Here is a 23918-nt window from a genome sequence, read left to right as displayed (position 1 = left end):
GACACTGGCTATATCAGCATTGGATCTCTTCCAACCAGGAGTTGTGCGGCATGGAAGCTTGAACACAACATCATTTTTCACCTGAAACCAGCAACATCAGGGCACACAGACTGGATAAACCTGCTCCTCCTTCCATGTGGGTGCCAGTATATTAGCAGGAATGCAATGTCAACCATCTGGAATACCTAAAGCAGCATTTACTGTAAATCTTATCTGGGTGCAGTCTGGAAATGATGTTCATTGACGCTTCCAAGCTCTATTAGAGAGTCTTTCAGTTTAATGTTGTAAGTAGGAGATGAAATAAAGAGTAATAAAACATTTTTTGAGCACTGATTAAGGCAGAATAAAATTCAAGTAATAACTTCTAAAAGAGATCATATTTATGCATATTAAGGATGTGTGTTGGACTTTACACAAATCAAAAAAGGCAATCATTTACCTTTATAGATACATTTTCAAAAGATGAACATTCATAAGATATTTTTTTCCTCTAAATATCACAACGTGTCGGAACGTGTCGGCAGAAAGCCCAGTGACAGCTGTGTGACTCCCAAACAATGCGGTGCTTAGTTGGAAATGCACACAGGAGGAACTTGAAGTGAGAATAGTTTTAAAAAGGCGTGCACTGAAAAACTAACACTGTTGTTACGTTTCATGTTCCCCATCAAATGAACCCCACATCAACGTGGCAACAAATTACATCACGCAAACATAATGTGGGGGGGCTCATTTAAAAATAAAAAATGTTTAGGAGGTTTTTTCTATGCTTGCATTTGTTAACTTCACGATTTAAAAAAAAAATCCATATTTACCATGTTTCAGTCGTTGATTGAGCTGTATCCACTTTCCTGATAAACTTTTCAGCACAGCAGCAGCACAAGCAGCTGGGGACATAATCGGGACTATAAGATTGGACGTCCGGTGTGGTTTTCTCCGGAGATAAAGGTGAATTTGGACATCCTCTGTGCAACAGATGCCATCACGGCTCCTGGAAGCCGCCTGAGCGGCTGCGACGAGGTCCCCTTGTCTCTGCGAGCCCACCGCGGCGATTAATGCCAGCTCAGCCCGGCGGAGCAGCGCACAGCACGGGCCGGCGTGTGTTCACGCCCCGCCCACCTCCGCGGAGAGGAGGGCGGGGCTGCGGAGCATATCGAGTACACCCGCATTCATGAGTTTATAAAACAAATAAGACGAGTGAAGTCTGTTATGTGTTGTATACATTGTTGTAGTGTGTAGGTCAAAGCATTTGAGAAAAAAAACCCTCATTTCTCCAACCATTTAAAAATGACCGAATGGGTCACAGAGCAAAGATCAAGGTGTTGGTTTTCCCTTAGATTTAGATATATAATATCCAAAAAGCAAACACATTGATGATCGAATGAGATTCAAAGGGGACTCAAAAAGAGAGCAATAGAAAACCAACTTAAAGAGATCAATATAATCAAAATAGCCCTAATGAGATGCAAAATTACCCATATATGGCATACATTTTCCAAACTTAAACAACTAGAATAGGTGCACAACCTTCCTTTAGATTTAGATACATAATATCCAAAACACAAACACATTGATCAAATCAAATTCAAAGGGGACTCGAAAAGAGAGCAACAGAAAACTAACTTTAAGAGATAAATATAATCAAAATAGCCATATTGAGATTCAAAATTACTTATATAAGGCATATATTTTCCAAACTTAAACAACTAGAATAGGTGCACAACTTTCAAAATGAGAAACAAAATACTCCAAATAGACAAAAATAGGCCAAATAGACAAAAAAGTGGTAAAGAGAGGCAACATTAAAATAACAAGGCACATTGAGTTCTACAAGAGACAATGTCAATCATTCCTTCAGAAAGACAAAAAAAAATCACAAAACTTAAGAAAAGACTCCTGTATATTTCTTATAATTTATACCAACTTTACTGGATCTAACGAAATGTATCCAATAAATTCCCCTCCAAGCAGAATAACTGAATGTATTTGACAAATGTGCCACTTTTCACCAGAGATAATCCTGTTCCACCTCTATCCACTTTATCTTTGAAATATGATGTTCCTTCAGCAATTCTATTAAAAAAAGTTACCGGTATATATCCTAGAGGTGGTTTTTACGTCATTATCAAAATTATAAGCTGATTAAAACAACTTTCATTATCCCCTCCTCCACCGCTTGACTCATCAATGCTTCTTATAATCGTCAGACATTGTCACGTACTTGAAGAAATCTGTTTTTCTCCACTGAAAACCGTGATATTGTTTTGCAAGAAAGTGTTAAAATTAAATCTTCGTTGCCCCTAGCTTAAAAAAAACTCCAATATAAATTCACAAACTAACTGGTGTCATAAAGAGTTAATTCTTGTGTATGTCCAATACAAACTTCATGTTTAAAGCATGGTTAAAGCAAAACATATTGATCTAATAAGTAAACGGATAAGAAGTACAATGATGTTTTTCTCCATTTTAAATATAGAGTATGTTTTCCATAAGGTTGTGTTTACACCTGCTAAAACACTTGATCATTATAATCATGAAATAGCGAGACATGACACAGGCAAAGGTCTGGAGTTGGGGTCATTAATGATTTAAAGACATAGCAGCTCTCCTCTGGCCCAACCGTTAAAGACACCAATTATTATGGTTAGTGGCCGTGTCATTTGATCTGGGCTGGCTGATACTTTACGGTCCAAACACACATTAAGAATTCATACCCTCAATTCAGGACCTCTGGCCTTCACTTCACCTCAACCTGCCATCTTACATAAAACACACAGGTATATTCCCTGTGTCCAACTCATCTGTCATTTTTTATCATTTTCTAGCTTTTCATTCACGCAGGGACCTGAAGCTCACTTTACGAGAACAGTGGGTGAGTCAGCTGCCAGTTAATCACTCTGACAAGTGTGTGTGCGTTGATGGCTTGCGTGCTCTGAGTCCCGGTGATTCAGCCTGCAGGGAAGAGAACATCACCAAGCACTGAGGCTGCCTGCAGGGTATGAGCTCTAATACTGAAATTCAACTCTGAGCCAAGCTAAGACAATCATATTGTTTCTGTGAGACATGCATTTATCTTTAGATGGCTCACTGCATAGCTGCAGGACAGTTTAACAACAGTCAGCTGTCATCAATCCCTATAATACACTTCCGGTCCAATTCTCCTGGGTATTGACGCATAAAATCTGTGCCTATCCGTGTGAAAGAGAAATATCAGATTGAGAATTAATAGTAGCACTTAATTATGTCCACTTTGGGCCTCTCATTGTTCTTTCAAATTGAATCGGTTCAGCGAAATCACTACATGCCCACGCCCAGGAAACAACTTTAGCTTGTAAGTGCCATTAAGAGCAGTTCTCTAATGGCTGCAGCAGCACTGCGTGATACTTGTGAGGCTGTAAAAGTGGAAAACAACAAGAGAAGAGCAATAATAACCACAGGCTCAGGCACAATCTCTCTGATGTACATGCAGTGGCTATTTTTCATCTGAGGAACAGCAGAATTCAAAATCCAGTTTTTGTACAAAGTTATAAACTGATTAAATAATTTTCTATTAATTCCATGTCAGTATTTACATTTAGAGGACAATGTAAAATGCATATGTGCGTCAAGGAATGGAGCCTATGCATGTAGTCATAAAATCAACACTATTAATCAAAAGATGCCATTGTTCTCTTTCCTCAACAGCAAGGTTCGTGTTCTTTAAGGACTTCCTCCTTCACTTCCTGCCTCCATCTCAGCTGTGATACACAGAGTGATCTCCTCGACCCCAGAGGCTTCCGGTACACTGATACTGGAGTGCAGATTTTACTGGCGGGGTCTCCGGAGTATTTGGGAATGAGATGTTCTGGAATATTTGACAAAAGCTGGAAACTGAGATTACCATGGATCAGTGTTCACAGCGTTACTGTGGCAGAGAAATGTAATCTATTCTAAGGTTTCCGTTGACCTGCTTACATACTGTAGATCAACCATGTGGTGCTGGAAGATATGAATGACTCACTTAATTTGCATTAGTACCACATTGTGGCAAAGAGTTGACACAATTCTAACCTGGAAGAGCAGATATTATTCTGACCTCATTGATATCAAGGACATAAAAACAATAGTAGTTTGTTTTCCACAGATCTGAAAACTTTATCCAGATCAGAACGCTATTCTTCACACTCTATGCTTCTACAAAGCTAATCGTAAAAGACTTCAGTGCTAGAGCAACTGGCCAAACAATAACTTAATCCAAACAGCCAAGACTTGATTTAAAACAGCTGTAATGTAGATTACAGATTACTTGCCCAGTGTATTGTTAAATGCCTCTTACCTCAGCAGGTACCTCTACAAAACTAAAAGGCAGAATACAAAACACACACTGGGCCAATTGCAAAATCATTATTTTACCTGAGGATTAATGTTTAGCCTGACATCAAACACCAACGCAATGCAAGATGATCAAGTGACTGCTTAAACTCACAGTTGATAGACTCTGGTTTGACATGCTGTTGATGGTTAGCTTTATGTGAGTTGCTGTGCATTTAAAAAAAAAAAAAAATCAATTAAGGCAAACGTTTCTTTCAAGCTGATACAGGTGACTTTTGACAAGAGGTTATAAAAAATCCTTTAACAAAATCTCAACACAATCATTTGTTAGTATTTACCCTATCATAAGTCCATGCAGGATGCTGCCTAAAAACTAAAGACCAGCACAAAAAAATACTAAAAATATACACTTTTGTGGTGTATTATTTATTCACCAAGATCATTACACATTACAGAAATATAAACACACGCACAATCCAGGCGAGGCATGATTGGTAATGATAGAAAGGAAAAACACACTGCCATCTCCGTCAGCTCCTTCAGTCCCAGCCTAGCAGCGTTAATGTTTTCAATAGGACATCGTTGTTAAGGAAAAATGGGCTCATAGAGAGTAATGAAATGCCCTTTCATGTCTTGTCAGTCTTTGTTATCTAGATTCTAAAGTGCCTTTTTAAGTGCCAGTTTATGTCGCTGATGATTATTCAAGCACAAGTTAGATGAAGCACTTGTTATAGATGGTTAAAAGAATTATGTCAGCTCCCTTACAAATATTTTGAAGAGGAAATCATTTTAAAAAGATGTCCTTTATTTCTTACAGTATTGTTTTTAGTGGATATAGAAAAAATGAAAACAAACAAACAAACAAAAACACGTAGGTTTTACTGATTTTGAAAGGTAACTCTTGAAATCCTATTGCACTTCCACTTTCCAGACAGTTTAACTTCAAATTTGCTAAATCGTGTTTGCTATGATGCTGCAATCATTGTTCAAGCCCTAAAAATGCTTTTAGTTTCATCCAGTTTAATCCAAAATGTTAATAGCCATAAAGCTGCCATGTATTAAAGTTGCCACCACTTACTTTTAAAAGGTGTGATAAAAACGTGAAAAAAGGGAGACTAGAGACTGACAGCTCATTGAACCATCTGTCCTAATCTAGCGGTGTTACTGCCGCATCTCTGAGTCAAACAGGGAGGTAAACTCTCCAGGGCAGATTCTGTGTTCAGACATGACTCTGGAATAAGAAACGTCTCTGGTTTGTTCCATATAAGACAGAACCGACAGCAACACAAACAACGAGATGAGACCAGACCTAAAGAATATGATATTACATTTATTTTAAACTCTTCTTCTGCATTGTAAAGATAAGCACTGTATGCATGTGTTCTATCAACAAAAAAAGAGATAACATGGGTTTTATAGTTCCAGAAAAATGATGGGCAGAATGTGATTAAACTCATGAATAAATTACAGAAATGACTCCGATCTTATATCTCGCTGACGTCACTGTCGCAGACACGGTCTAATATGATAGTTTCCCATGTAGTTGGAATCTGTCAGCATCTTGTTAAACATGGTGGCAGAACATTTTATATGACTTTATCATAACTTATTTTTTATCTCTGGTCTCATGCAGGGCAATGACAGAATCATCTTTAGTACAGTCAGAGATCCTTGCACATTTCTTGCACTAAGTAATTGGAGCAGGGAAGTTATGGTGTATTTTTGGATTGAATAAAGCCCTCAGAAGTCCCATCCAAAAACACCCTTTCTTTCATTGCACTTTCATCTCACTGTGCATAGTCTGTCCTCAAATCACACTCTTATTATTAATGCTGCCAGCCTCCATCTCACTATCATAAATCAGTGCCAGCAATTCAATTTTCTTTCAGGATGCATCTCATATGTGAACTTTCTTTCCTGTCTCTCTCGCTGTGTGGCTTTTATCAGTCTAAAAATCTTCCATTGTTTCCTTTTTCTTATAACTTTGTATTTCATATTCAGTAAACCCTCGAGACACTGCATACAGTATATGCTTTCAGTCCTGTATAGCTCATGTCAGTCAGCAGTCACGGAAAATTCACTCTATGCTGTAATCCTGTCACATATAGAGAAGCCAGATCCATCACAATGCCTATAGTTCACTTAGAACTGTGCTCCTCATACACTTGAAAAGCCTCATTAGGCTCACTGGTGAACAAGTAATGATCCTCATTTTTATGTAAGCAGGAAAGTAGAGAGAAAGGGTTAGTGAGGATGTTGTGACTCTAACTTGGCAGGTGGGGCAGTGACTTATCAGTCTGGGCATCCACATGCATCACCAGGCAGCAATAATCAACCTGACATGGTATTTTCAAACACTCCAGGGTCAGCCTTCATGTCAGTTTTGTGTGAAATGTAGACTTGAGAGTCTGTGGTGCAGAAGCTTTGTGTAAATCTGTCATGAAGTCCTCCCCTTGCACTTAGTTACATGCATCAATCAGCTACAACATAAAAACCAAAGACAGCTGAAGTGAATCCGGAGGTGAGATATACAGTATATAAGACAGAAACTCAATCAGTTATTGAAATTGATATATCGGAGTAAAAAAAAAAAAAAGATAAGGTTTTGGCTCCAGTGGAAGAGTTTGGGAAACCTCTCATCAAAAGGCTAAAACTTCTCCAGACCCCAAGCCAATCAAATATGTTTATTTAAATATAATCTATTAATCATTTACACTTGTGTAACTAACTCCAGCACATGTAATGTTTGGCCCAAATGTGGCCCACATCTTCCATTTTCTTTGACTCACATTTGGTCTCTGACAAAGTTGACTCAGGGTGAATGTGGCTGTCTAAATTCAGCCACATATCTACCAAACATGACCCACATCTGCAGCTCATAGCCGGGGTTATGTGGACCAAGCCTTCCAAAAAATCCTAAATAAAATCTGATGGCATTTGAGCCACATCCCAAGTTCAGGCCAGTTCGTGACCTTTAGATCATGTCCAGTCTAAATAAAACTTGCCAGTGTTGTAACTACAGTAAGTTATCAGTGCCAAAAAAGGTCCAGATTAGGCCCAAATGTATCGGCTATCTGAGAGAGCTTTCTAAACTCTCTATCCACATTGTAGATCTTATGTTTTGTCCTTAAAAACAAAAGAAGCTTCACCAGTCCTCCTCATGCTCTTTAGCTCTTTTCAGCCTCTACAATAGCATTTCTTATGGGTGGACTAAGTTTCCCTGCCATCCAGCTGTGTCTTTTGTTCCAAAGAAGGTGGGGAACTAAATCAGCGGGCCACTTGAATGGACATCTTGGGGGTTAAAAAGGGTTGACGGGTTTTAAGAGACTCTGGTGGTAAATTTAAGATGACAAGATTCGAATGTCTACAACAAAAAAATGCCGTCCTTTCTGTTACTCACAAAGCTACAGCTTTGTGCACTCTCATGCAGTTTTATTATTCAATAAAGTAGTTGTGCAAGTTTCCATGTTTGCTGTTGGTAAGGACAAGAATATATGGTGTAGCATACATTTGCAACCTAAGAAACAGATGGCTGCTTGAACTGACCAAGCAAGGATGAGGGATTTAGGTTAGTTTGGGGGGGTTAAAGGGTCATAAATCCAAACCAAGCAGAAAACATGCAGTTAAGAATTGCACTCAGAGAAATCAAGGAAAATAAAATGTGAGATATGGTCTAGCTGAAAAGCACAAAGCAGAATTTATTGATTTTACTCAGGGATAAAGCTCCTGCATAACTTAGACCTTAGATCCTCAGAATGATGTATTTTCCATCTTTCCCATCAGGAAGCTGTTTTTCAGTACCCTTGGCTCAATGTTTCTCTTAATTGCTTCATATTTTGCTATTAGAAATCTGTAAATCAAATTGTGCCACATTCAACTGTGTGGAAAAATGCTACTCAAATTAAATTTGTATATCAAAGTTTCTCTGTTAGAATTGAACTGTCTGCTGCTGCAACCGTCTGTATTTGAGCTTCTCATAAACTCCCCAACATCTACTCTTCATAAGTTGTTAACTCTAATAGACAGCTGCTGTGTAGCACTCATTATGACAGAATGTGTGACTTTTCTTGTCAAGTAAAACTGTTTCTCTCCATTATGAGTTCCTGCTAACTCATCAGCTTTCAATCACAAGCGACTAATTCCAGCTTCAGTGACAAATGCTGCTATTTTTTAAACACAAAGCAATGTGTTTGCTTGCCATTTTTCATTGGTGGGCATAACTACATTGTAGAAAATCATATCAAAATATTGTTATAATACACAAATTAGAAGATTTGTTGATAACGCCTTTTAAGGCCTTAAATTATGCATGCAACAGGTAGATCTGCAGTTAGTACATCATCTGATCACACTTATTTGACATAGACACAAAACAACTAAATGAAGACGAAAGTGTGATCCAATGACCTTTATTTAACATCTGAAATGTAAAAAGAAAAATATCGGACTTGTGGTCATGATTTTATGAAATTTACAGTTCCTCAAGATAAAAATATGCAAAATATTGTAAATGTTGGGATTAGAAAAGAACCCAAACACAAGCTCTTCAAACGGAGGCAGGCAAGTAAAGAAATACAAATCTATTCAACAAACCCAAAACCAAAGGTGCTGCATGCCGGGATCAAATCTGACTCAAAAGTGAACCAAACAGAAAATGGTATTGACACAAACTTTTTAAAGCACCATTGGTTACTAGGCAGCTCAACAAGGGACTGCAGGCAGCAGTTAAAACCAACTGAAGTACACAAGAAAACCAAAACCAAAATTCAACAGGAAGCATGAAAACCCACAAACCTGAAACCATAACTACATACAGACTTAAAAAAAACCCATCTGTAAATCACAGACCATGAGCATGCACATATTTGTCTGTCTATATTTAGACAACTTAAAAGTACCAGAGAGATGATAAAGCACAGAAAACAATGGTAATAATATAAACTACGACACCTTTTTATTACATGTGAATGCCTGTACAGTTTTAGTTCAGCTTTTGCAAGAAAACTGACACCTTTTTATTACATGTGAATGCCTGTACAGTTTTAGTTCAGCTTTTGCAAGAAAACTGACACCTTTTTATTACATGTGAATGCCTGTACAGTTTTAGTTCAGCTTTTGTCTGGTATATTCAAACACTGCAGCCACACTGCAACCTAAGCTGGTCTGACCATAAGTATGTGTGGATGCCTTTATAGAAACAGTAAGGCCTCTCTGATCAACCGTGGCACTAGATGCCTTTTGAAATAGTAAATCTCAGGGGGTGACACTTTGAAAGTGTGAGCGGGAGGTTGGGAATGGGGCACCAGCCATACTTTCATGTGCTATCCATCTGCACGTCAACATCACTTTCCAACCTGCACCGCCAGAAAGTGACATTTCGGCCTCTTTGTATTTCTGTAGGAGGTTTCACGTCCCTCTGGAGACTTCATTTTATTTCAAGCATAAATGACAGCTGCTTTGATATGTAGGTGTAAAGGGGGAGAGGATAAAGGAACTGAAAGAGAGAGGTGTGACATTAAAACAGAGGTCAGAGAGAGATAAAAGGACAGAGTTCAACAGACTGACGCCATAATTAAAAATACCATAATGTCAAGCTTCCTTATTTAGCCAGAATATTCATAGCTAACTGAGCCTTTTGGTAATAAAAATGGAAATAAATCAACAACAGTGTCCATAATTCATTCCTCTCTTTTGTTAGACTTGCTTATTGTTGGCAGTGAGACGGGAGACAGATAATTCAATTAGCTAAGCTAAAAGATGAATGGTTTTCAGCTTTTACATTGAAAGAATGTTGGGTTGTCCAGCGATCCAGTGTCACACTAGGCAGAAAATCCATTATGTTAAGTGTCTAGACAAGCTGTTTACAAGTGTTGCAACCCAAAAATATCTATGACATGCAAAATAAGACAAGAAAAATACAGACAAACAGCTGGTGCAGGCTCCAGCAGATCCCCGTGACCCTGCATAGGAATGAACGAGTGAAGATAATGGATGTGTGGATGGATGAGGACGTTATCAGTCAGTGTACACAAACCCCTTTGACATTTTGACCTCTTGTCCCATACTGAGAAGGTATTCCTCATACTGTAAAAAGTGCTCTGACCACTCAGACTATGTGAGGATGTCCAGGAGGGCTTCTCCCCAGGATTTTAGCAATAGATTCTTTTGGCCCTGTGGTTTATGAGGTGGGATCTCTGTGCCAAAGATGCCAGTAAATTTCACAAGATTGGTTTCTGGAGAGGATTGAGGCCAGATGAACACCTGAGTCTTTATGTGTTATTTGAGCCTTTCCCAACTAGTTTTTGAGAGGAGGCTACTAGAGTCCTGTGTTTTTTGGTCATATAGAGGTGTGACTGGGCTCCAACAATGTTTAGGAAGGTAACGCTAACCTATCAAAGTGAGGTGCGGGTGGGCAGGGAGAGGGAGGTCTAGGCCTATCTGCTTAAGCTGCTGCCCCTGCAACCCAATTTAGTACAAGTGGAGGTTAATACATGGATGGATGGATGTTTTTAAAGTCACAGTAAAGCTAATTCAAAGATTGTGGAGTTTTTACTGCTAAACAAATGTTATTATGTGTCTGACCAGGAGCTTTTTAAAGCAGCCTTGAAATCTGCCCATCAAAACATCATGTGGCATCCAGCTTCGGATAAGCCAACCATGCCATCTAGCTGTGCATCTGACAACTGACTGCTATGCCTTATCTCAGAAACAAATCTTCCTAGAATGCTAGAATTTTTCAGAACATGTGTGAAAAATATTTTGTGAAGAATGAAGGTGAAGCGAGGCACCACAGGTGCTGGAGTGTCACACTAGCTCAGGGAATCACATCTGTTTGTTTTAACCCTAACCCCAAATTGTCAAAGGGCTACGTTTTGTACTGTTTGTCACGATACAGTAAGTGAACATAGTTACTGAATTAACACACACTGCATTTTAGTAGCGCACCGTAAATTCAGTTTGTTAAGAGCCAGTGCCACGTGGCAGTGGTTACAGCAGGGCTATGGATCTACTGACCGGACCTACTGCTTGGTGGATTCACATTGTGCAGAGTCATGTTACTATAAAGTTGAGGATCATTGCTAACAGCAGCATCTTTTTTTCAGCTGCTAATTAACTGTCACTGGTGACACATGAGATTAACGGACACAATGCTGCTTCAGTTTATCATTGCAGTATTGACCGTCTCTCTCATGAGCAAGTGGGCTCATCAGGCTGAAAGCTGAGCTGCATTTGGCAGGGGTTGCTCACGACATAAAACCAAAAGTTGTACAGGCTGGTCTTTTTAATATCCGCTTGTGTTCATACTTAGGTTAATTTAAAACCAACTCTGCTCTATTTGCTCTATCTGCCATGTTAGGACTGTTGATTTCATCTGGACTGAGATCTGTCAGTTAATATCCTCCCTCAACGTCTGAAAGTAGACAAGATCACAAATAAATTGATGGAAGGTTAACAAACCTTGTTTGGCTGTGTGGTTAATAACACATTTTCTCTATTGTGGCAAACTCAGAAGGCTTATTTATCAAGGCTCTATTCAGACTAGATAAACGGACTTGTCAGACTTGTCTACAACACCTCTCAGAATGATGGGGCAAAACTACCACACATGCTACCATGAACTTGACATGTGTAGGCCACATGCGAAATAAAACAAACAACTCCACCTGCGCTGAGAATATAAATGTGCCTGTGCTCTCCTTAAGAGGAAGTGGCTACAGGCTACAGGCAAAGACAAGGTTATATGTTAATGAAGGTGAAAACATACACCGCCTGCATAGGAACAAACACTGTCCAGATGCTCTTCGATTTAACCAGCCATTTCTAATAACTGGCATTAGCCAATGACTTATTACAAAGCTGATTAACAAGCAAATCCATCTGCAGCCATTTGTGTGTTGTCAAATACTTGACATAGACAGATTTGTGCACTATTTGGTATTTGTATAAACAATACAAAAAAAGAAAATATATTAGCATATCTGCTTATATTGTCAGTATCCTAAATTGGCCAGCTGGTGATCTAATTTCTAATAATCTGCATCAACATCACCCGTAGAAAAAAACTCCACAACTCCAACCTTTAGTCAAAATATTTTTAAGCAAAATGTATTATGCATTTCAACAGTTTTGCCACATCAGCCTCTGCAAAAAATAGAACAATTTATCAAGGACCATAGTAATAAGGAAGGTATGAAGTAGCAAAAGGCAGCTATAACTTAAAATATTAAAATACTACCCTTTATTTTTAAAAACCATTAAGAGTTTCTTTCTTATCATCTATTGACATTTTATCCTGTCTTTTTATTAATATAAAGTCAAATATTACAGCAGTTTCTCCACTACTCAAGTACATATTTTAAACAGTCAGTGAGAGGCTGCTTGCATCAACTCTGTGTGCCAAGACGATAAATAGAAAAGTGCAACTCTACTAAACATGATAAGATAAGAAAATGAGAAATGGGTGGTGAGTATTGGACGACACGTGTGCTGCATTTTAATATGGTAATTAATCAGACATAAAGAATCAGAGACAATAAGACATTTATGTATGTGTGATATCTCCAACAAATCCTGTGTGGCAGTCAAGGTCATCATAATGAGAATTAAAAGCATGCACCTCTGGTCTAATTTGTGTGACAGAGCTGAAGTGACAACATTATTTGATGAGTATGTCATTGAGGTTCTCTTCATCTGCTATCTCATCTCCTGGTAATGATAGTTACTAGGATAAGGGAGCTTTATGACACATTTGTAACTCATATTGTGTAAAAATCTTAACACCTTAAAGAAGCTCCATAATGACGCACGTGAGGTTTCATCAAACACTGTTGCTGTGGTAGCAGGACATTTGCCAGGTAACATGACGTGTTGTTTGGAAGCTTGAGATGCTTCAAATGTCCCGAACCCCAATCAACCTCCCACTCCCGCATCGATAGCATTGGGTTTTTCTTTATTTTTAACGGCTAACATTAACGTATTAAAGTGTTTTGTTCATTGTTAAATTGCAACAAAACACAAATTAAACTGTGACTGAATCCAAAATAGACATTTCAATGAATGTTTCTTTAAAGTATCACTGGGATAAGATTTTAACTTGATTCTTTACTCTGTGTTCCTCCCCTTCTCAAATCCTTTCAACATTTAAATGCAGAACTTGTTCCTCGTTACATGTGATGCAACAGTCCTTACTGGGTATTTCAAGAAATGTGGTAGCAATGAATTCCTCTGTCGTCATTTCTTTGCCTGGTAACATGAAGAAAAACAGCAAAAATCTCTCAAATTGACACAAATTGTAAGTGTCTTTTTCATAATATGTTGAAACAGGGTTGTTAATTTATTCCTATTTTCACATGGATCTATTTGGTGTCTTTTACTTCGCACCTTAACTGCATGTGTCAGCCAGAGAAGTGCTTATCACAGTTCACCATCTCAGCATCCTAATATTTGCAAATCGTGCTTAAAAGGTTTTCAGGTCATAAATCAAATGTTTTCCAGGCGCTTTTAACAAAACAACCAAAAAGAAGCACTCACTCTTAAATACACAAACTATCCACTCCAACACTGCCTGGTATTTCATATTCACTAACTTTCCCTCAAGGCAGAACATTATTTTGTTAATAAAGTTCCTGAACCTGTACGGACTTGTAAGCAACCACTGGGTGTTCAGCGCAGATCGACTTTTAAAGCACCTGGTTCTGTAAGTACTTTGTCAGAAGACAAAATATTTTCCACATCCAATGAAAATTATGATGTGATGGCAGCAGCAATAAATACATTTTTGTCCACAAGATGGTAGATATGTTGATATGGAACATTTGGAAGCAAAAATAGAAAGCAATTACTGTACTGGGAAAATATGAAAATATGTAATAACTGCAATCAGAGGAGGAAAATAATACACCAGGACCAACCAATTTACGACTGAACAGAGATGTTAAATTTTGTTAACATTGCCTACTGTTAGAGCACAATATTGACTGATCTTTCAAACAAGTGAGTATTCCCGTTAAACCAATTTGTTTGGGATTTGATGTCATTTCATATCTTTTAAATGATTATGGTGAAATATTTGTTTTATTTCTGAACCGATTATAAATATTAGCTAAAATAGTTTTGATAACATTAACTCATTATGACCTGATGCAGCATGTCTGCTTTTACCTCTCAAGCCTGGACCAACAAACACCCCATCAACATTTAAGGAACACAAAATATAATACTCTAATACTGATAAACGTGTGGCCAAAATCAGGAGTTTATTATGAAAGAAGACAATTCAACCTTTCTGTCATGAAATAATCATGATTCTGGTTTCTTCAGAGGTCAAGAAATTAAAAGCTTTTATTTGATTACTTTCAATTTTTGAGAAAATCCTCAAATTATAAAAGGCCTTTGAAAATTAGGTGAAATAATAAGAAAATTGGGTGAAGTACTTTGGAACAACACTGGGTACAATTTGATTTTATAGTTTATTCTCTGCATTACTTTATTGTAAGCAAGTTCAAGAACCTCAATAAGAGCAAAAGAGTCGGTAGTCTGCTGAGTTGCAGCATTCAGGTGTTTCGACAGTGTGAACTCTGTGTACCCTACAAAGAAATCATGTTCTGGATGATATCAGTGTTTCAGATAATTGTAGAAAAATGTTGACCCAACCCTGTTGCTTAAACACATTGAGGTCTGTGGACATATGTTTAAGTATAACTATCTTTAGGTCCACCGCTAGTATTTATCAGGTTTGGACTTTGACAGCACCTTTATTATTTAAGTTATCTGACATTATGTGGTACACTTGCTGGTGCCTTATAGATCATTATACTGTTGCCTCACTCAATACCAACATCATGTGGTATAGCAGAACATGCCCATATCATCACGGCTCCACCTTCGTGCTTAACAGTTGTTAGTTGATTTGAGATAATATTCAAATGCTACTCATTATGGCAAATCATGTCCACTTTAGTCCGTCAAACAAGAATGTGAAGCCATATATTTTGTAATGTTCAACTTTGTAAACCGAGGTGAGAGATGACAAGAAGATTCTTTCTCCTGGCAACCCTTTCAAAGATGCTATGTTTGTTCAGGAATCATAACTTTTAACATGCCAAGTTTGGGATGAAGCTTTTTTTAAGTCACTTTTAGAAAATTCTCTGAGCATTATGAGCCTTATCAAACTGATGGGGCAGAACTCTTGCTTTTCAAAGATCACTGCTGGATGTCACCTAGATGTTCAAGCCCAGCAAACTGCTTTTATCAACTGTTGCATGCCTTCTAATGATCAGTTAATTAAGTGCATGTGATTTACAGCACCTGGCTGTGACTTAACTATCTTAGATCTCAAGGACACAATATTGTTGTAATTCATTTTTTCACACATGACTTCTGTATTTAAGCATTTTTTTTGTTAAATTTGAAAGTTTACCCTTTTTCCTACTCCTTTTTTGCACATGTAAATTAAGATATCAAGTGTTAAAGGATGAAATTCTTTGTTTTGTTGTTTTGTTTTCTTAAACTTCTCTTGAAGTGTTGTTTTCTACATGTACAAAAATAAAAAATATCAAATCGAAATAAATAATGGTAATGCTATGTGTTGTTGTTCATCTAAGGATGTAATGGCCTAATTTTAACACTTGACAAGGACCAGATGTTGTATGATGTCCATAAAACCTGACAAATCATCAAACATAACTGCGTTGTTGAGACATTACATTAAAATATGACATCCTCTAAAATATACACGCTGCCACAGAGCGGAGAAACCCTGCTTCAAGGGAGAGACTGAGGAGAGGTAAACAGCTCAGACCAAGGTCTTGAAAGCTTAGTATGTTAAATACTAAGATGGTTACCATGGTGAGTAAACTAAAATGACCCAGTCACCTGTTGGATAAATATATAAACTTTGCAGGAATGCCTTTCGATACCGGTTTTACAACAGTGTCTTTACAGGTGTGCGTAAGATGGAAATTCTGATCAAAGCTGATTAGAGCTTTGATGCCACACTTTTTGTAGCAGAGGAGGATGAAACACACTGGAGAGTGACAAAATGTCACGTCTTACTGCTTCTTCCCTCAACGGTTTCTCCTCGTTTGTGGATCGACAAAGGCTTGTGGTTTGACAGGAGGAGCCTCATTGTTGTAGAAGGGTTACGTAACAATGTTTTTATGGCATTTTATTGTGCATGTCCAGACACATTGAGAGACATAAAGCATGCCCACACAAAATGCCCAGTGTCAGCACATAAAGGGCCGCCCAGGGAACAAAAACTGTTGAGGATTTGGGTCTAGGATGCTTTTCTTTCACCGTAATAACAGGACATGTTTGTTTGATGGAGAGGCTGAGATTAGAATGATCAGATAAAGACCGGAGGAATAGGAACATGCCCTACGGCTCAAGCATTTCCAGGCATTTCCAGGAGCGTGAATGCTTTTTGTATATAATGAAAAAGAAACAAAACAAATACATACAAACTTTCTACCATCTAAAATATGTGCACAATCTATAGTTTGCTAACGACATTCCACTGATTACTCAAGCTCCAAAGGCCACTGACACGAAGACACCCAGAAACAAACGTTGTGAAACTTGTCTGACTCAACCTTTAACTGTTAGAAATTAAGTTCCTTAATTAACAGTCCCATGATAAGCAACAGCACTTTTAAACGATAAATAATAGTATTTGTCTCACACAATGAACTCTCAGTCCAAATATCAAGTTCACAAAGGGAAGAATGCACTACGGACTACATGTGACTAGATTCAATTTCAATTTGCCTTTTTTTAGTGTATCTCCATTCATGCAGCGGAAATAAACAAGCACGGAGATCACACAACAAACTCAACAACAAGGAGAAAAATGTCAAACTTTAAAGAATTGCAAAAGAGCTACCTCTGTCACATAGATGAGTGGAATAGTGCTGTAATTCTTCCTCATGGCTTCTCTTCCTCACAGCCTGAGGTCAAAGTGCATCAAAGTGCACGCGACTGCAGCCTCAGAAGAACCTCTGGACATCAGAGAGCTCTGTCTGTCTCTTTCAGGTTTGAGGTCTAACCCTCCGAGGGAGGAGTGTGCATGCCTCGTTTATCTAGTCCCATGTGAAAACCTCTTATTGTGAAATCTTCCTCTTCCTGTGGCAAGTGATATCAGAATCAAACCGGCGGCACCTCCGCCACACTCAGATCCTAACTTGTAGTGCAGTGCCTCACCCTGATGTGTGTTGCCAAGGTTTACTGTTCACGAGTACGTGTGCTCTTCCAGGGTAAAGACAGTCTTAAAAGGCATGAAGGAGCTAAAGTATGAATTTTTCTGATCCCTATCAGCCCCGTTCCACCAGCCTTAGCTACATGCCAATCACGAGGGAGCAGGCAGAGGATGGTGAGATGGGGACAAACTGACAGAGAGGGAGGAAGGGGCGTGATTCAAGGGAATGAATGAATATGGGAATGTTGTGTTAGTGCAGGAGTTACTCCCTGAGGGGTGAATGCTCTGTGCAGGAAAGAGACGCTGACGGTACTGCTAATCTGCTGAACCAGATAACAGCCTGTATGCGTGTGTTTATGTGACCGAGGCTGGACTCTGCTCCCACTCCCACCCAAAGTCATACTTTACAAGTAGGAATCAGGCAGAAGGATTGTCTTTCTTTTGGTTATCAAGCAAAGTGAAAAAATGACAAGTATCATCTTAAAAATAGTTTAATCTCTCTATTATTATGACTACTTTCACTAAACTTATTTTGCCATTTATCTATTTTCAGCCTTTGTGCCATAAAACATAGTCTAACAGCAGATGTTTTAGATATGTTTCACTACTATTAAAAAAAAAAGACTGTTGAATTTGTACTAATATGAAGGTGGAAACAGTCACACAAAATAGTTAACAACTGTGAAATTACTGTGTAATTTTCTAAGTTATTCCATATTGGACTTTGCCCTCTGTTTTTTTTTCCTGCACTCCACCTTTTCCAATTTCTGCTTCAAGTTAACACATTAGCATCCACTTTCCTACTCTCAGTGTGAATTATTCAAGCCTGAATGATCAATTATCAGCCAAACTCTAATATCTAGTCACTGCCAGATTCTCTGTTCAGCAATCTTGTTCTGCTCAGGGACCATTGGTCTTATTTCCTTTAAATTTATAAGACCTGCTGGCTAGTATCAAAAGGGTTCTTACTTTTCTAAATTGTAAATGAGTGTTGGTGTGAATGTCCATGGCTGTCTGCTGCACTGTTACATAAACTAGTGATCTGTCTAGGGTGTGTAATTTGCCTCTCATCGTGTAGCAGCTGTTATGGGCTCCAGTCCAATGCAACTTTGGTGTTTACCAAAGTTGGTGTTTACATAACTAGCCACACTGTCGAAATCCAATATAGCAGTGATATGGTGAAGATCTGATTTGACAGATCACGTTCACATTTACAACATGCATCAAAGCTTCATGTGAAAACAACAGTGCTCTGAAATTACATGCATGTACACTTTTTTGGCATGTTATTTGTTGAACAATAGAAAGCACTATTTATGAGACAATACTGAAGCAGGAAATTTGACTGACGCGGGATATAAACATTTCATAATAAAAATGATTGCAGCTTTGGTGTGGTGTCATCTCGCCACTGAGTACTGTCAGTTTTTCTCCACCTTGCTGATTGGTTTTTGTCTCCCAAACAATGCTATTCCAAAGCAGAGAAATAAAAAACCCTTTTTGCACAGCACATGTAAACATGTGGACAAATTTATTTGTACCCTTCTAATAAAGAAGTAAAACCCCACAATGATCAGTAAGATAACTTCCAGATGACAAAAGTATTAATAAATAATAACTTACTGAAAATGACTAATGAAAATCAGACATTGATTATGAATTGTGGCTCAACAGAATCATTTTAAATATTTTTTTAAAAAGACAAAGAACGATTCCACTGTTGAAAGCAAATCATCAAAAAGCCAGACTTGGATTTTGTCAACCTGCTTAAGTAAAAGCCAGAGATCTTGTAGGTGAATGTTCCTTGGACAGATGATGATGCAAGTTACATCAGGTCTATGAGAAATAAAGCTTTTAATGAAAATAAGATTGTACCTACTGACACTTGGAGGAAACTTGGTTATGTTCTGCAGCTGCTTTGCTGTGTCTGATACAGGTCTGTTTTGAATCTGTGCAGTTCAAATGAAATCTCAAGACTATCGAGGCATTCTGGAGCAACATTTGCTGCCCAGTATCAGAAAACTTGGTCTCAGTCACTGGTCATGGGTCCTCCAATACCATAATGACCAAAAACACGGCTAGAAACCTCAAAGAACGGCTAAGAGCAAAACATTGGACGAATCTGACTCCTATCAGTCCTGCTCTAAGTGTTATTGAATATCTGTGGAAAAAGCTGAAACATGCAGTCTGGAGAAGAAACCCCTCAGCTACAGCAGTTTGTTTATGAGGGTGGACCAAAATACCTGTCAACAGGTATTTTTTTAACAATTTTCATTAAGAGTTACAGAAATCACTTGAATGCAGTAATTGAATCAAAAGGTGTGCAAAAAAAGATTATGTCATTTTTGTCCAGGCATGTTTTATTTTTTATGTATTCTTTTTTTTTTTAATGATTCTGTTTCATTGAATCACAATTCAAAGCAATGTCTCATTTCCATTATTCCGATTTCAGTAAATTATTATCTATTATTATTTTTGTTATTTTAGGGACCATTTGGGGTTTTTCTTTCATTAAATTGAAGGGTACCAACAAATTAGACCACTTGTGTATTCAGACAAAGAGCAAGTAAAAGAAGTTGTGTGTTTTTGTCAACCTGCCACCTGTCTATATCTATCTAAGTCCTGTTATGAACTCCCATGACATACTGAACCTTTAAAAAAAAACGGTCTTTTTTAAAGGATTGACTTGTAATAAGAAAAAAAAAACAATTCTTTAAAGCTAATCGCCCATATATCTGTTACTTTGGTATAAAAATAATGTGTAAATACAAACTGCTGATTTACATCATCGGATCACACTCCAAGCTGTTGCTGGTGAAATATAAAGCAATGACTCTACAGTTGAATAGTTTGAAGAAGCAGCAAGTAATCTATAAAACAAAAGGAAACTGACAACACTGACTGAAAGGTGATCTCTGGAGGCAGCAGTGCAGGGACTTTAAAACACCACAGATGAAAAGAAAATCTTAATTGCAATTTCAGTTTTTCTTTCCCACAGAAAAGCTCTGAGATTCCTCCTCCTGTGAGCATAATACATATGGGAGGAGAACAGAACTGGGACATTTAAAAGGCAAAAGAGGAGGCTCGGGGGAGTAGGAGAGGACTAAAAAAGTGAAAAGACCCAAGGCAGTGACTCTGACCCATTAAAGCAGCCAACATTTTGAGAATTTGGAGAAGAGAGTAAAAAAAAACCAAGACTCTGGCAATACTCATCGAGGATCCCACATGCTCCCTGAGGAAGAAAAGCAGTCATGGAGGGAGTCAAGCGTGAATGATGCAAGAGAAGAGAGAAGAAGGAAGCGGGAGGCAAAAGTCACTGACAAAGACAGAAGAATGGACACAAGGAGGAGGTAGTGATGGACTGCTCAGAAATATGACAATGGAGGGACAATGGACAGGGTAAAATGACACACAGATATGTGTGGCAATATCAAAATGATCCTCTTTGGCATGTTCTATGTCCCTAGTTTGCATTGCTGTATGCTGTCACCTCAGCGTAGTGCTGCATCAGCAGACACACAGGCAGGCCAGAGATTATCTGCTCCATTTGCAGAGGATGAATCGGACAATAGCTATCAGCTAAAGCGAGATATAGACTAAACTAAGGAGCAATCAATGAATCACTCACTGAGTAGAATCTACAATTCAGCTCAGAGAGCACTTGACATGCCATTCAGCCTTATTGTCGTGTCTCAAAGCAATTCAGCTTATTGTTCCTGAAGCACTTCAAGGATTTAGATGAGCTGCTGCCGACAAAGTTTCCTCTGCTCTCAATAGAGATGATTGTGGTTCATTAAAAGTCTGACACAAGAGGATACCAAAAGCCTTTCCACATTGCTCTGTATCTGATAAACCTGAGGTGACAGACCTAACCCACAGATGAAAATCAAGTACGCCCCCTATTGGCTGTTAAACTCTATTACAGAGAAGCTGACGCTTACATTATGATGACTTTCTTCCTCTACCTCTTCATCCTCCAAAGTGCACATTTGGGGAAAATGTGATAAAGCAGAGCGTCTCCTCATTTAAGAGGTTCAAATTCCTGAAATTTTAAGGAGAAAGCATTAATTAAGAGTAAGACATTATTATTACCCCAGTTCACAAAGGATTAGCTAAGATATTACCACAACAGATCTCTGTAAATTGTTTTACTTGACTACTAAAAATATTAATAGCTTTCCCTTGACTGAGCTGAGCAAATGCAACAGTGCATTGTTTAACTTTCAATATACATTAAAAGAAATATGCACACAGAAAAATACATTTCACTCATTGAAAGTGCCTTTAAATACGGTAGGCTGGATTATGTTCATTTAGGGATTCATTTAAAACAAACAAACAAAAAACCCTGTCTGCTCTGACTGTTGAGCTGAGTGATCCAAAATAGTAAAAAGGTGCAAAGCATCTGCTTAGTTTAGGATGTGCCCAAAAAGAAGCTGGGTGGGTATTGTGTAAAGGTAGGAGAGCAATAGCCTGAAGAACAAACAAGAAAAACCCAAAGAGCATTATAAGAGACTAATTTAAACCTCAAAATACAAAACTTTGCATTTTTATGCAAAAAAAGAAAGGAAGAAAAAAAACTTTATTGTTTAAGTAAGAATGTATTTTTTCACAATATTATGATCAGGGGTGCACACAAGCCGTTACTCGAGGGCCAGTCTACTGCACATTTTAGATGTTTCCCTGCCTCAACACAACCCTGATAGACAAGGCTGTGTCACCAACAGAGTTGTGTAAAGCTTGATGACAAGTTGATGATGACTAGTGATTAGAATCAGGTGTGTTGAAGACAGGGAAACATCTAAAACATGCAGTAGACTTGCCCTCGAGTACCGGCTTGTGAGCACCCCTATGATTATATGTGAGATTTAAATGTATTTTGATGTTTGCGAAACATAAACACACACAATCCGGTTGTAATAATTATATCACAAAAACGTAATATCATATTAAATCAATTTTGTATAGATTTAAATTTTAAAAAGGGTGACTAAGTGATTCACACTGGACCTGTCTGCCTATCATGTTATTTCAGGGTGGCAGTATTACATTTACTGTATACTATATTACCCTTTTATTTTATTTATATACAGTATCTGTAGATAGATAGATAGATAGATAGATAGATAGATAGATAGATAGATAGATAGATAGATAGATAGATAGATAGATAGATAGATAGATAGATAGATAGATAGATAGATAGATAGATAGATAGATAGATAGATAGATAGATAGATAGATACCGGTAGATAGATAGATAGATAGATAATTTCACCTCCACCTATAAAATAAATATCAAGCAAACAAACCTGTTATTCAGCAGTTCCTCTCAAGTGTCGGTGTCTTTTAAGGAATTTCACAGGAACTGAGATATTGTACTGCAGGCTTTCTAACAATGACCAGTTGGCACTGGAGGAAATCTACACCCCTCTGTGAAATGCTGCATGCTGCAACTTTCCCCCAGCGAAACGTAATCCTACAGTGATTAACACACACACACACACACACACACACACACACACACATAGACAGTGTCGCATAATCTTAAACCGGAATTATGGTTCTGCGTTAAACGGACGCAGAGGCTACGCCGTACCCACGGCGTAGCCTCTGCGTCGGTGTAACGCGGAACCATAAATCAGCCTTTAGTGTAATATAGATCTCTAGGCTTTGTCAGCCGTCATAATAAACCCGGCGTGTTTATTCATAGGACTTCATACATATTACAAGCAGCTTTTCCAAACAGGATAAAAGGGTGAAGATAAGAAACATAATCTGGCTCCGCAATGGATGTTCTTTAAATTTTAACACTCCTTTTAAAGTATGCATGATAATGAAACTTTCAACTAATGAAGCCTTAGTTGAAGTTGACAAACATTTTCCAATACAGATGCACTTTGTAAAAAACAAAGGAATGCAACAGAATCTCATGTATTCTCTTTAAAATGACATGTGGTTTCATGTAAAAACACCAGTTTAGTTGGTTCCAGATTAAATGTATGGTTTCTTAAAACAGGTGGTTCTGAATTATTCAGATCAGAAGTACCATGTATAATTTAACGTCATTACTTCTTACTTACTGAATCTACTGTATTTTACATTGAACAGGAAAACGTGTAAGAAACCCTGTCTGACTAAGTGAAGGTTAGCTTGTCAAGACTATTTCATGAAGACATGAAAACAAATAAACTTTACATACAACTTTGACAGCGTTAAAATCTCCTTTTAAGTGAAAAAAAAAAGAACTTAATTCAAACAAGAACATTTTTAAGCGTGTAAGCATTTGCATTCGTACCAGTAATGTTTACACAAATTAAAGGTATGCATACCTCGACTTCCCAGTAAACGATACACCAGACTCTATCGGTGCTGTTGCTAGAAGTCCGCCGTTACCATGGTTACACTAAAGCTC

At 38.0% G+C, this 23918-nt stretch overlaps 1 protein-coding gene across 3 annotated transcripts in view; it reads right to left on the bottom strand.

Annotated features, from left to right (window-relative positions):
- The window catches only part of tmcc3 (transmembrane and coiled-coil domain family 3), a 51701-nt gene extending 28819 nt beyond the window's left edge, over positions 1 to 22882 (bottom strand). The window contains exons 1-2 of one of the 3 annotated variants that reach the window (XM_061714113.1): positions 22816 to 22882; positions 21445 to 21545 (exon numbers count right to left, since the gene is read on the bottom strand). In XM_061714113.1, coding sequence (XP_061570097.1) covers positions 21445 to 21528 — 84 coding nt within the window. In that variant the 5' untranslated portion in view covers positions 21529 to 21545; positions 22816 to 22882. Of the gene's footprint in view, positions 1 to 812; positions 1060 to 17191; positions 17343 to 21444; positions 21546 to 22815 lie in introns of those variants that run through there. The other 2 variants (XM_061714114.1, XM_061714115.1) reach the window with 2 other exon arrangements.
- Positions 22883 to 23918: the final 1036 nt, after the last annotated feature.

Source organism: Cololabis saira, chromosome 23, assembly GCF_033807715.1.
Source record: "Cololabis saira isolate AMF1-May2022 chromosome 23, fColSai1.1, whole genome shotgun sequence".
Taxonomy (NCBI): domain Eukaryota; kingdom Metazoa; phylum Chordata; class Actinopteri; order Beloniformes; family Belonidae; genus Cololabis; species Cololabis saira.
Note: the sequence above shows the minus strand (reverse complement) of the source record. Positions and strands in the feature narration are given on the sequence as shown.